General features: G+C 54.6%; 1 protein-coding gene across 1 annotated transcript; it reads left to right on the forward strand.

Moving 5' to 3' along the window:
• The first annotated feature begins 7203 nt into the window (after nt 1-7203).
• Nucleotides 7204-13357, forward strand: IL4I1 (interleukin 4 induced 1). The gene is made up of 8 exons (XM_041734373.1): nt 7204-7242; nt 7526-7560; nt 7670-7908; nt 8541-8653; nt 9473-9674; nt 11475-11543; nt 11830-11966; nt 12436-13357. The coding sequence occupies exons 2-8, from the start codon at nt 7548-7550 to the stop codon at nt 13355-13357; spliced, it is 1695 nt and encodes a 564-aa protein (XP_041590307.1). The 5' UTR covers nt 7204-7242; nt 7526-7547.
• The last annotated feature ends 285 nt before the right edge of the window (nt 13358-13642 follow it).

Consider the following 13642-nt stretch of genomic DNA (forward strand, 5'->3'; position numbering starts at 1 on the left):
TGTGGATCACTTAGAAGGCTGGGGGAAGGGATCCCTGGGTGGCGCAGCGGTTTGGCGCCTGCCTTTGGCCCAGGGCGCGATCCTGGAGACCCGGGATCGAATCCCACATCGGGCTCCCGGTGCATGGAGCCTGCTTCTCCTTCCGCCTGTGTCTCTGCCTCTCTCTCTCTCTCTGTGACTATCATAAATAAATAAAAAAAAAAAAAAAAAAAAAAAAAAAAAAAAGGCTGGGGGAAAAGAGCAGGTTCCGGAAGACTATTACTAGTTGTGCAGTCTGAGCTGTTTGGGACTCAGAAACCACCAGAACTAGACAATACATCATTGAGGCACACATACACACAGAGATGCAAGTCATGGGTTCCTCTGGTGCTGAGGGCAGAAGGAACACACATGAGGGAACGTGTGCTGGTGATGGTCTGGGTTCCATCTTAGAGACACATAAATGTCGAATTCCCTGCTGTCATCCCTAAGGCCTTGCTCAGGGATCACAAGTACCATCCCTCTCTGCCCACTGGGGCTAGCTGGAGGGTGCTGGTCGTGCTTCAATGGTGGAAAATAAATGAAGCTGGGATGTGTATTTGTATGGGTTGGTTTCCAGATATTGGCCCAGCATTCTGTCTCTCTCCCTAGTTCCATGGGCAAGAATGATGCCAAGTGCTTGGATCCCACTGCAGGGTGGAGAGTCTGCCCCTTCAGCCTCTGCCTCACTAAGCCATGTTTTTGCCAAGGAATGCCCAAAGCTTATTCCCGGAGATGTATAGTCTAGTTTCCCAGTCACAATCAAGTCATTTCCTCGGATCATCTTCAGCTTCCGAGAATAAGTATCCTATCCAAGCAGAAGCCATGCAAGAGGGAGGACAACAGACTGACCCACTTGATTCTCTCTGAAAGCTCTGCCCCCTGAGCGGAATCTGAGCCTTGACTAAACTGCATGACCCACATCCTCTCCCTGCAGGAAAGAGAAATGGGGCAGCCTCAAGGCCCCTTAGAAAGTAGAAAGTTGTTTGTATTTTATCCACATTGATTCATGCAGCATCCAGTTTTGGAGCACTTTCTGTATGCCAGATCCTGACCTGGCATTGGAGTCACAAAAAGAAGTGCTTCCTGCCTGACAGAGGTTGTTGGCAGGGGCCATGCCATCCTGATAAAAGAATTTTTCTTGAGTTTGCATTTCCAATGTATATATTTGACCCGTTTTGCATATTAAACATGAATAAAGCTTAATTGCTTTTGCATAGATTTTTATTTTTATTTATTTTTTTCAAATTTATTTTATTTTATTTATTTATGATAGGCACACAGTGAGAGAGAGAGAGAGAGGCAGAGACACAGGCAGAGGGAGAAGCAGGCTCCATGCACCGGGAGCCTGACGTGGGATTTGATCCCGAGTCTCCAGGATCGTGCCCTGGGCCAAAGGCAGGCGCCAAACCACTGCGCCACCCAGGGATCCCGATTCTTTTATTTTTAAAGAAAACATTGAGTTCACTTGTTCCCATGCCCCAGGGGACCATGGGCACCCCACTTTGGAAAACAATGATAAATCAGGACAATGGCCAGGGTGCTCTGGCACCATGGGGGAAAATGGCCCCACCGGGCTTCCTGAGGGCGGCAGGGAGGGGATCCCCTGGATTGCCACAGGACCAGCAGCTGACTGAGTGCCACCCTGCAGATGATGGCCTCATTGTAACTGCAGTTTCCCTTTCCAGGAAGAAAACACAGGTGCGCTTCTTTGCCAGTCCTGACAAACGGCCTTTACTTAAGTTCCTGTTCATTAAGTAGTATGAAGACAGCAAATGTGACTAAGTTTGGAATCAGAGGCTTTTAAAGGCGAATCTCTCAGTAAGCTGTTAACTGCATTTCTTCTTCCAGTTCAAGGATAAGAGTGGCAACTAGATGTATGGCTTTTCTATCTCAAGGAAACCCTCAAATGACTTTCTGTGGCCCAGTCGCTTCCCAGGGTTATGCCTCTGCCTGTCAGGCAAAGCCTGGGATCAGAAGGATCACGTGTTTCAAACAGATTTCCAGAGCCATAGCACCCTTGATCTTGGGGAGGTTGAAACCAATGATTCCCAAGAAGTGGTGTGCTGGTAAATGTTTAATGGTCAGTCTCCAGCAAATGCTGATGCATGCCCGTAGTGTAACGACTCCCACTGTGGCTGATTTCAAGCCAACAATGTGAAGTCACTAAACGTGAAGTCACTGAATACGAATTTAGGAAATAGACACATATTACATAGATACAATTAATTTGCCTCAAGAGTATATATAATAGTAAAATGTAATCAAGTGATTGGGAAGTGATGAGTTTGAGTATATAAATGTGTTTTTAGTAAGATTAATCATAAATAAAACTTTTTAAAAGGATGGTGCAAAACAAAACCAAAGATCTTAAAAATCAGTTATTGTGCACTGGTATGAGCCAGCCCAGCACACCACTGCTGCCAAGTTTTCAACCTTGAAATTAGTTGAATTCTTGAAAAGTCTGCCCTCAGACTCTAAGAGCAAGGGCTTTCTGCAGAACTTCCCAGAAACAAAATCCCTCAGCCTCAAGCCACATCGGCTTCTGGACACTCGCCAACCTCCCGCCAGGCTTATCTGTCCCACACTGCCCCTGCACCTGTCCCACAGCCCTCACACGGTGGCACTAATCACTTCAAACATCAGTGACTCACCTAGGCGCGTGCACACCTCACATCCAGACACCATCCTGATCCAACCCCATGACCTCCATGGATTTCCCTGTGGCAGAAACCAGACCCAGTGTGCTGCTCTGCCAGGCTCAGGCACAGACCCCAAATCCAATGACCTGAAAGTAACACTCTGCCAAAGGCCCTCAGTATCATTCAAATGAAAAGCAGGTTCCTGTTTTAATTTTGATTCAAATTAACTTAGAAATTTTTTGAGGGGTACCTGGTATCTCAGTCGGGTAAGTGTCCAACTCTTGGTCTCAGCTCAGGTCTTGATCTCAGGGTCATGAGTTCAAGCCCTGTTTTGGGCTCCACACTGTGTGTGGAGCATACTTTAAAATTAGTTTTTTTGAGACAATCAGGAAAATTAGACTTTGGTTTAATGCCATTTTTATTTTTATTTGTTTTTATTTTTGCTTTTATCTTTTTATTTTTTTTTGAAAGATTTTATTTATTTATTAATGAGAGACACACAGAGAGAGAGCGCGGCAGAGACACAAGCAGAGGGAGAAGCAGGCTCCATGCAAGGAGCCCTACGACGTGGGACCCGATCCCAGGTCTTCAGGATCAGGCTCCAGGCTGAAGGCGGTGCTAAACCACTGAGCCACTGGGGCTGCCCTAATGCCATTCTAAGCTTTTTTAGAGCAGAAATTGATAAGCAAACTACAGTCCCACTTCTTGTTAATAAAGTTTTCTTGGAACACAGCCACGCCAATTCATTATACATGTTGTGGCTACTTAGAGGGCATAATTGAGTAGTCAAAGACAGACAGTGTGGCCCAAAAGCCCCAAATATTTGCAGAAAAAGTTTGCAGACCCCTGTTACAGAGAAACATCCTGAACTATTTATGTACAAATAACATGCCTGGAATTTGCTGTAAAATAATGCAATGGGGGTGGGAGAAAATAACTAAAGGATGGACTAGGAGGCAGTGGATGCGCTTTGGTTGTCATCCTAATCTCTCTGTTTTTATATGTGTTTGAAATTTCCATAATAAAAAGCTTTTGAGAGGGGAGGAGGACCTGCCCTCCACAGCCTCCCAAATGCTCTGACTCCACACTAGGACCCTGGCACCTTTGGTCTAACGGAATCAGGACAAAGCCACCACCATTGACCCCGTTTCCGCACACGCCCAATGATGACTTCTGTCCCGGGCTAACCAGAAAGGCCATGGGCACTGACAGAGCCCCCCAGAACCAGCCATGCAGTGAGTGTCCCATGGGGCCCAAGGGTTCAGGAAATGGGAAGGAGGGGCAGGGATGCTCTGTGGGAAGGGAGGCTCTGTCCAGGAGTCAAGCCTTAGATCAATGGCCTTGGGTAAGTCTGTCCTCCACCCTCTGTGCCCCTCCCCGATCCCGGTCTGGACCAACCAACTTCCACCTGGGGCTCTGGGCATCCCCTGGGCAGGGCCTAGCCTCTTGAAGACCCGGTGAAAGTTTAGTACCAATCACTCAGTCTTTGAACCGCCTTAGAGAAAATAATATGCATAAGGCACTAGCCCTGTCCCCTGAACAACTGTGTGGCTGCCAGTATTTCTTGTCCTGCCAGCTTATCCAGGTATCTGTCCTGGACCATATGTGGCCGCTTGTGGGAGTTCCATTCAACATCAACCTAAGTGTAGTTCAGTGATTCTCTTTTTCTTTCTTTCTTCCTTTCTTTCTTTCTTTTCTTCTTTCTTTCTTCTTTCTTTCTTTCCTTCTTTCTTCCCTTCTTTCTTTTCTTCTTTCTTTCTTTTTTTTCCTTTCCTTTCCTTTCCTTTCCTTTTTCTTTTTCTTTTTCTTTTTCTTTTTCTTTTTCTTTTTCTTTTTCTTTTCTTTTTCTTTTCTTTCATTTATGAGAGACACACAGAGAAAGGCAGAGGGAAAAGCAGGCTCCATGCAGGGAGCCCGATGTGGAACTCGATCCTGGGACTCCGGGAACACGCCGTGAGCCAAAAGCAGACACTCAACCACTGAACCACCCAGGCATCCCTAGTTCAGTGATTCTTAGGGTGATTTTGCCTCCCCTTCCCCTGGGAATGATTGACAGTGTCTGGAGTCGTTTGTGGTTGTCACAGCTCAAGAGGCAAGTGTTGCATCTAGTAGGTAAAAGCCAGTGAAGCTCTTTAACATCCTACAATGCATAGGATGGCCCCCACAAAGATGGCCCCAAATGTCAACGGTGACAAGGCAGAGAGACCCTGCCTGGGCCCCATCCCTAGCACACAAGCCCAAGCTTGCTGATGAGCAAGTGTTTCCAAATGTGAGCCTGGAGCCAAGCTACTGGGATCAAACCCAGGTGCTGCCACTTTTCAGCTGGTGACTTCTAGGCCTCAGTTTCCTCCCCTATAAAATGGAGACAGCTAAGCCCACCTTGCCAGAATCACTGCTGGAGTAAATGAAGTAAAATCTGGGAGGTAGTACTAAACAGCAGCCATAGGCATTTTACGGAGAGCAAGGAGATCAGGTCCTGCCCTACAGGATCCCTACTCTCTCAGGTGCTGCTGGGTCCCTATCCTGGGTCGCCTCATGACTTGGGTTCCTCTCCCTCTCTGTCTCGCTGACCCTTTGAGGGCTCTATTGGACGAGGTCAGCATTTCACTCCTAGACTTAGGAGGCAAGTCAAGGGTATGCCTGGAGCCAGGGGGCTTTGAACAGCCATACTGTGTGAGAGAGACCAGGGTGGTGGTCAGGGAGTCAGGGACCCCAGCAGGGCTCCCCAAGCTGTTCTGGGGACCTACACTCCTTGCCTAGACAAGCACAGGAGTTCCATGGCTCTGCTGCTTCCACCCTTCTCCGCTTCCATGATCTGGCTGTTCGCTTTCGCTGTGCATGTTGTTGCCCGGAGGAAATAGAGCAGATGGGTCTCCAGCCAGGGACCAGCTGGACCCCCAGCTCTCTGGTTCCCCACTGTGAGACCTGGGGCACAAGCCTTTCCCTTGGCAGGCCTGGTTCCCCTCCAACATGGTGCCCAGGGGTAGATGGAGGTGATGCCACCTGCACGTGTAGCTGCTGCCACTGTGAGTACAGTCCAAGCGTGGTGCTCAGATTCCAGTATCACAGGGAAGGAAGAAGGCAGGGGCGGCCAGGGGGAGGCCTTCCGACTCTGAAGCCTTAAGCGAGTCCTGGGGTCTTCCCCTGCCTGCCCCTCTCCATCTCTCAGATCCCTCCTCTGTCAAGGGAGGAGGACCTCTGTGAGGTCCACAACGAGTGCAAAGCACTGAGCACAGGACCACCTTGGTGGGTAGTTGCCGTGGGGATGGTCTCTGCCATTTTTGCTGACTTGTGCCCTTTGCTTTCTTGGCATTCAGTCTCAAGGCTCAAGGCTCAAGGCTCTGTCCAGCTGATTACGTTTCCTTCTTAGCTGCTGCCTCCCAGGCCCCTGCATCATATGCCTTGTGACTCATATGCCCCCCCACCTGCCCCCGCCATCCTCCATCAAACCACATCCCTCTTTGATGTACTGTTTCGGATTTTCCAATCTTGTTGCTGTAGAGGATCTACTGCCCCTGGGTTTACTCCTCACCAGCTGCCAGGTACCCTGGGTTTACTCCTCACCAGCTGCCAGGTACCCTCTCCCCACACCCCAAGAAAAATCCCCCAAATTGCCTCTTTTACCTCCACCCATTTCAGGGGAACTACCACATGTCTCCTTGGCTAAAGCTCCAAAAGCCCAGGGACCCCTGCTACCTCGACTCCTCGGAGCTCCTCGGAGCCAGGTCATCTTGTTCTCACTGCCTGACCTCAGAAAGAAAGCACCCCTCAGACAAGAATGGTGAAGGCTGAGCCCAGAGGCAGAGGCTCCTGCGGCCTTCCTGCTGAGGTGCCCCCTGGCATCCTAGCCTGAGCTGAGCACCACTGTGATTCTCAATGCAGGGATGGGAAGGGTGAGCACATGTCCTGGGCTGCTCCTTATGCAGGACTGGGGAGCTAGGGGTCATTCCCTGAGCCCCTTCCAGTAACCCCCAGTGGCAGCAGCTGGCATTTCGTAAGGAGCAGGTTTTAGTATTGACCCAGGTGCTTGTTCACAGGGCCTGACCTGGACTCCCTGCCTAATCCTACCAACACTGTAATGGCCCCCACTTGATAACTGCAGACCAGAACCATAGAGGCAGGCGCCAGGCTCAGGACCTAGGCACAATGGCCTCAGAGCAGCCACATGGGAGTGGAGGGCCCAGTAACAAGTGACACAGAAGGACTCAGAGACCTTCACAGGAGCATACAGCCCCAGGGGCAGACACAGGGACCCCAAGACCAGGCACCCTTAGCATGGTTACCTGAGCATTCATTTCCAGCCTTCCTACCGCCCCAGAACTATTTGGGGCAAGAGGAAGAAAATAGACTGATTTGCTTCCTCTCAACCCCCCTTCCCCACCACCCACCTCCTTCAGCCTCAATTAAACTCTGAGCACCCAACCCTACAACCCAGGAAAGTAGTTTCATTTCCCCCGCCACAGATTTCCCAAAGGGAGGGGAGGGCGGGGCTCAGCTAGTTTAAGGACAGAGGAGGGGGATGGGGCAGACCAGTGGAAGCCACAGAGGAGAGAGGCGGTGTTGCTGTCCACAGAGAGCCAAGGTAGCAGGAGGCTGCAGAGCCTGGGACCCACAGAAGCAGACACCTGGAAACAGGAGACAGGGCAGAGGAGAGGGGGACAGAGAAGAGAAAGACAAGGCGGGGAGGAGGGGCAGGAGGCCAGGGAGGGGGGAGAGAGGGGCAGACAGGTGAGCCCAGAACAGAGACAGCTAGATGGGAGAGATGGAGGGATGAGGCTCCAGAGAGACAGGTGGCCATAGGAGCAGGGCCTGGGGTGGGATCCAGGCTCCTGTCACAGTGACCCCCTGCCTCCCCTCCAAATTAGACACCATCTCCCGCCGAGAATTATGGCCTCATCGGGTAAGTAAGCAGGGAGGGGGCACCTGGATGGGGTGGGAGGGATGGAGCCCACTTCTCTCCCCACATGTGCCTGCTGAGCTATGCGCTGACCCCACCCTCCTTCCTCCAGTCGGGTACCTGCTTGTCCTGGTCTCCACCTTCCTCAGCCTGGTGGGCTCCCTGGATTGGAAGACCTCCCACGGCCAGGATTCCTTTGAGAAATGTATGCATGATCCTGACTATGAGGTGCTGCTCAAGGTTGTGACCTTGGGCCTCAATCGGACCTCGAAGCCCCAGAGGGTGATTGTGGTTGGTGCTGGTGCAGCTGGGCTGGTAGCTGCCAAGGTGCTTAGTGATGCTGGACACAAGGTGAGAAGTGCTGCTTGCAGTCTACCTTGAGTCTCTCCTGCTGCATGCAGGCTGGGTGTCCCAGGTGTCGGGGCCTGGCCATACCCCTGCTGAGGTTTAGGGGCTTGGGGGAGAAAAGCTATGCTTTTCCCCGCGGTCTGGGGAGTGAAACCCAGAGGGAGGCTGAGAGGCCTTTGACATTCCCTGCCTCACTCTCTCATTCCTGAGGGAAGTCCCTCTGAATGTCCTCCAACCTGGGGCAGGGAGGGGGATTTTGTGCTGGTGGAGATGGAAACTCCCCTCAAGGAGAAGTGCCCCCTGAGGTCTAACCGCTCTCCTCTCAACTGAAATCCAAGAGTAAGAATGGGCTGGGCCAGGTCTATTGTGCCTTGCAAGAAATCTCCCCACTCCCTGAGCTGGGAAGTCCCTTTGCCATCTGGCTTGCAGTCTTCCTGCTGCAGTCTGGAGATTGTGATGTATTGTCATATATGATACCTATTCTAGCAACTCCTCTCACTTCTCCATAAAGAAGGGGATCCTTCTGTAGTCTAGGTCTGGGCTGCTGTGGGGATGGGAGGCTGGGGATGGGAGGTCAGTGGGAGGAGCTGAAGGGCCCTCTGGCCCCCCTCCCTCCCCCCACCCACATCCCTCAGGTCACCATCCTGGAGGCAGACAACAGGATAGGGGGCCGCATCCTCACCTACCGGGACCGGAAGACGGGCTGGATTGGGGAGCTGGGAGCCATGCGCATGCCCAGTTCACACAGGTGAGGCCTGACCTGGCAGCCAGGCAGGCACCGAGGCCACCCCCAGCCCCACCCCTGTGCTCAGACTCAGCCAGATCCCCAACTCCATCTCCTGAACTTCCACTCTGAACCCATACCTAATCCCCCAGCCAAGGTGTGTCAAGACTCCACCTCCACCTCTATCTTCTAATCTAACTTCAAGATCTCCCAGCTCCAGCTACACCGCGTCCAGCCAGACCTCCAGACCTCCTCCACCTCTGTCCTTCTTCTAATCTACCTTTAAGATCTCTCTGCTCCTGGGCAGCCCGGGTGGCTCAGCGGTTTAGTGCAGCCTTCAGCCCAGGGCGTGATCCTGGGGACCCGGGGATCCTGGAGAGCCAGGATCGAGTCCTACATCAGGCTCCTTACATGGAGCCTACTTCCCCCTCTACCTGTGTCTCTGTCTCTGTCTCTATCTCAGACTGTCTCTCATGAATAAATAAATAAATAAATAAATAAATAAATAAATAAATAATCTTTAAAACAAAAATCTCCTGGCTCCCTCCACGTCCAGCCAGACCTCCAGACTCTAACCCTGACCCTTCCCCAAAGCCCTCATCCAACCCAAACTCTGTCCCCAGTCCCACCTCATCCACCAGTGAACACCACTGGCTCCTGCTCCAAACACAATCCTAAACCACTCCACCTTCAGCCTTCTAGCCTCCAGCTGTGTTTCCATTTCATTCTGGCCCAACTGCAGCCTCATGCACCCTGAGAAGGGGCCCAGGCTCCCCTACCCCTACACACACACACACACACACACACACACACACACCACCCAGCCCTCTCCGGCCCCTTCAGGATCCTCCATGAGCTCTGCAAGAGCCTGGGACTCAACCTGACCAAATTCACTCAATACGACGAGAACACATGGATAGAAGTGAACAATCTGAAGCTGCGGAACTATGTGGTAGAGAAGATGCCTGAGAAGCTGGGCTACAAGCTGAGCCCCAGGGAGAAGGGCCACTCGCCTGAAGAAATCTACCAGATGGCTCTCAACCGGGTAGGTGGCCTCCCTTGCCTGGCTTTTTGTCTCTCTCCTTTCTCCGTCTGCCATCGCTGGCTCTTCAATCTGTGCATCCCCATAAATGTAGCCCATCCCCAAAGCTCCATCAGGCTTTGGGCTCTGATCCCCTACACAGACACACACACACACACACACACACACACACACACACACACACAATGTCCAGACAGCCTCACCTTTGACGTTGTGGGCTTGAACTTTGATCTGCAGGCTAACATCTTCCCCATCTATCTCAGGAGACCCAGAGTTCTGTCCATGCCCCCCTAGTTGTACCCTGGGGTCCTCCAGCTCCTACTGAGCTCAGCATCTTCCCCAAACCATACTCATATTTCTGCATTCTCCCATCTCACAATGGTCCCATCGCCCCTACCCCAATTACAAGGCAGATAGACCCTCAGGCGCCACCCTAGCTCCTGCCCTCTCCCTTCCACCATCAATTCCCTGCCTCGTCCTTCCTACCCCCGATCTCCTGCACTGTTCCCACCTCTCTGTCTCCACAGTCCCTGCTGCAGTTCAGGCTTTATCCTTTACCCTGGACCTTCATCCTGCTCCTCCCCTGCTCACAGCCCCCTATGGCTTCCCTAAGTGCCTTAGCCTCAGGTTCAAGCCCTGAATGGTCTGGTCTCTCTCACCCCTCTAGCCTCATCTTCTCTTCTCCAAGAAATTTTTGTTACCCGTCAAAGCCCTCATGGTGGCCCAAACACTGCCGCTCCATACTCCTTCATACCCATTTTGCTCCTGCACCATTCTGTACCCATGCCCTTGCTTGCTCCTGCTTCCTGCCCTGCCTGGAAGGCCTTTACCCTTTCTCACCCAGAGAACCCTGCTTATCCCCCAAGAATCAGCTTGAATGTCCCCTCCTCCAGGAGGGCACCAGGGAAGACTTCCTGGAGGAGCTGGCCTTGGCCTATTTCCCCTCCTGGACAAGAATGGGCACCAGTCCAAGCCAATTTTGTGCCTTGTCATTGTCCAGTTCAGGGAACCTAGGGAGACTTGAGGTTCACCTCAAGTGAGTGAGTGTGAAAGGGCACGTCCTTTGGGGAGTTCCCTGTCATGGGGGAGAAGCCAGGTGGACAGAGAAGAGGGTTAAAGTCAGACGGGGCTGTGAGGCTTCCAGGAAGGGAGGAGGTTTGAACAGCACAATAAGGGGTAGCTGCTTGTGTTTCAGGCAAAGACGAGGCAGCAGGGAAACCAGTGCAGCGGTGCAGATGTTGGGGAGGCCTGAGGGTGGCCTGGGCACTGTACATAGTGCTCCCCTAAAAGATGGTGACTGTGGGGCTGGCTGAGGGCAGAACTCTGGGGCTCCGGGCACTGGGGAGCCACGGGAGGGGGGGGCTTTGGGCAGGGGAGAAACCAGGTAATAGACCTCTCAGGGCTGATGGGTGGCAGAAGGGACTCTGCTTCTCTCTGTGCCCACAGTGATCCAGGTGACAGTCACTAAGCACCAGTAGGATACAGCCAGCCCAGAACTCAAAGGGTAGGACAGACACAGGCCAAACCATGCCCAGTGGGGCTGAGTGTGACATTGTCAGGGTGGGCTGAGGCTGGGGCATGAGGGGCAGTAATGACTTGGGAAGAATTCCCAGAGTGGTGACACTGAATTGCAGTGGAGGGCAAGGCCAGGGCACAGCATGGGCAGACGCCTGGTGGCTTTAACAAGTGTGGCAAATGGCTGGCCATGGGCAGGTGCAGGAGGAAACCTAGGGTTTGCACTCCAAGGGAGGCCTCTGCAGTCCTGCCCCTGGAGCTCAGCGCTGTCGCCTTTTTCCACCACAGGCCCTCAAAGATCTCAAGACCCTGGGCTGCAGAAAGGCAATGAGGAAGTTTGAAAAGCACACACTCCTGGTGAGTGGGTGCCTCAGCGTCGCTGTGCGGGTGGACTCCAGGCCTGACTCTACGGTGGCACATACCCCTTCTCTGGGTTTGCTTCCCTCATCTGGCACAAAAAGGGGGACTGGGTCGCTGAGCTTCAGAGAACCCTACTGAGCTCACGGTCTGTCACAGAACCAAGAGGCTGGGCGTGGGAGGGGGGAGGGACCCCCCCCCCCCCGGGGTAGAGAGGGGTGGGGACAGAGCCGGCAGGCGCAGCCGGCTTGGGTCCTGACCCTGGCGTGCGCCCGTCGTCCCGCAGGAATATCTCCTCGGGGAGGGGAACCTGAGCCAGCCGGCCGTGCGGCTCCTGGGAGACGTGATGTCCAAGGACGGCTTCTTCTATCTCAGCTTCGCGGAGGCCCTAAGGGCGCACAGCAGCCTCAGCGACGACCTCCGGTGAGGGGCCGGGCCAGCGGGCCGGGGCGGGGCGGGTGAGGGCCCGGGCGCCCGAGTGATGGGGTGGGCGGGGCCGTCAGCGTCGGGTGGGGCGGGACTAGTGGGGAGGTGAGAGAAGGGGCGCCCGAGTCTGACCACACTGGTCCCTTCATCCCCGGGCTTCCGGAGAAAGGCGTGGCCCAGAGGAGGAGAAGCGAGGTGCCCGGATCGGACGCTTCTCTGCTCCCTGGTCCTCGCGGGATGTCAGGGACCGGCGGGGGCAGGGGTAGGTGAGTGGGCGGGGTCAGCGAGGAGCAGGCAGGTGACAGAGCCGGTAACCGAGTGGGCGGGGCCTGCGAGGAGAGGCAGAAGGGGACCCACCAGTGAGAACTAGAACCCGGACCCAGTAGAGCGCAGGGAGGGGCCTGCAGGGAGGAGCCGGCGAGGAGGGGCAGTGGCTGAGCTCCGGGATCTCTCGCCCTGCCCACAGTTACAGCCGCATCGTGGGCGGCTGGGACCTGCTGCCGCGCGCGCTGCTGAGCTCGCTGTCCGGGCCGGTGCTGCTGCACGCGCCCGTGGTGGCGATAACGCAGGGGACGCACGATGTGCGTGTGCACATCGCCAGCTCGCGCAGGGCCCGGAGTCTGAAGGCCATGACCGCCGACGTGGTGCTGCTGACCGCGAGCGGGCCGGCGCTGCAGCGCATTACCTTCTCGCCGCCGCTGTCGCGCAGGCGGCAGGAGGCACTGCGCGCGCTACACTACGTGCCAGCCACCAAGGTGTTCCTGAGCTTCCGCCGGCCCTTCTGGCACGACGAGCACATCGAGGGCGGCCACTCGAGCACCGCCCGCCCGTCGCGCGTGATATTCTACCCGCCGCCGGGCGAGGGCGCGCTTCTGCTAGCTTCGTACACGTGGTCCGACGGGGCGGCCACATTCGCCGGCCTGAGCGCGGAAGACGCGATGCGCGTGGCGCTCGACGACGTGGCGGCGCTGCACGGGCCGATCGTGTACCGGCTCTGGGACGGCAGCGGCGTCGTCAAACGCTGGGGCGAGGACCCGCACAGCCAGGGGGGCTTCGTGGTACAGCCGCCATTGCTGTGGCACGAAGACAGGGAGGACGGGCAGGACTACAACTGGGCGGTCCCTTACGGCCGCATCTACTTCGCGGGTGAGCACACGGCCTACCCTCACGGCTGGGTGGAGACCGCGGTCAAGTCGGCGCTTCGGGCGGCTGTGTTGATCAACAGCCGAGAGGAGCACATGTGGAGCGACAGCGACAGCGAGGAGCGGCTTGTCCGTCTGGTGCCCCACCATCCCCGCTGCGAGTTCCAGGAGGGTGGTGCCACCCACAGCCCGGGCGAACATAGGATTACTGTTCGGCACAGCACCCACAAGAGAGCCGAGCATTAAATGTATTTTCAGAAAATCCCGCGTGGTCCTCCCCTCTCCCTGGGTCCAGTCGCTTCCCCGTTTGTGGGAGCAAAGCATTAGCCTTCACAGTAGAAGGGGCTGCACCTATTCTGGAGTCCCAGAAGCTGTCCTACTTCTCCCTGGGGAGTAGGGGTTCCACTGAGAGAGGGGGAGAGGAGGAACAGGACTGCCACGGCTTTGCGCCCCTGGTGAATGGTAAGCACGGTGTCCACTCTGGCTGTCACAAAACAATGGAGTCCTGATCCCAGTAACAGAAAGCTCAAT

The sequence above is a fragment of the Vulpes lagopus genome, chromosome 2, assembly GCF_018345385.1.
Source record: "Vulpes lagopus strain Blue_001 chromosome 2, ASM1834538v1, whole genome shotgun sequence".
Lineage (NCBI taxonomy): Eukaryota > Metazoa > Chordata > Mammalia > Carnivora > Canidae > Vulpes > Vulpes lagopus.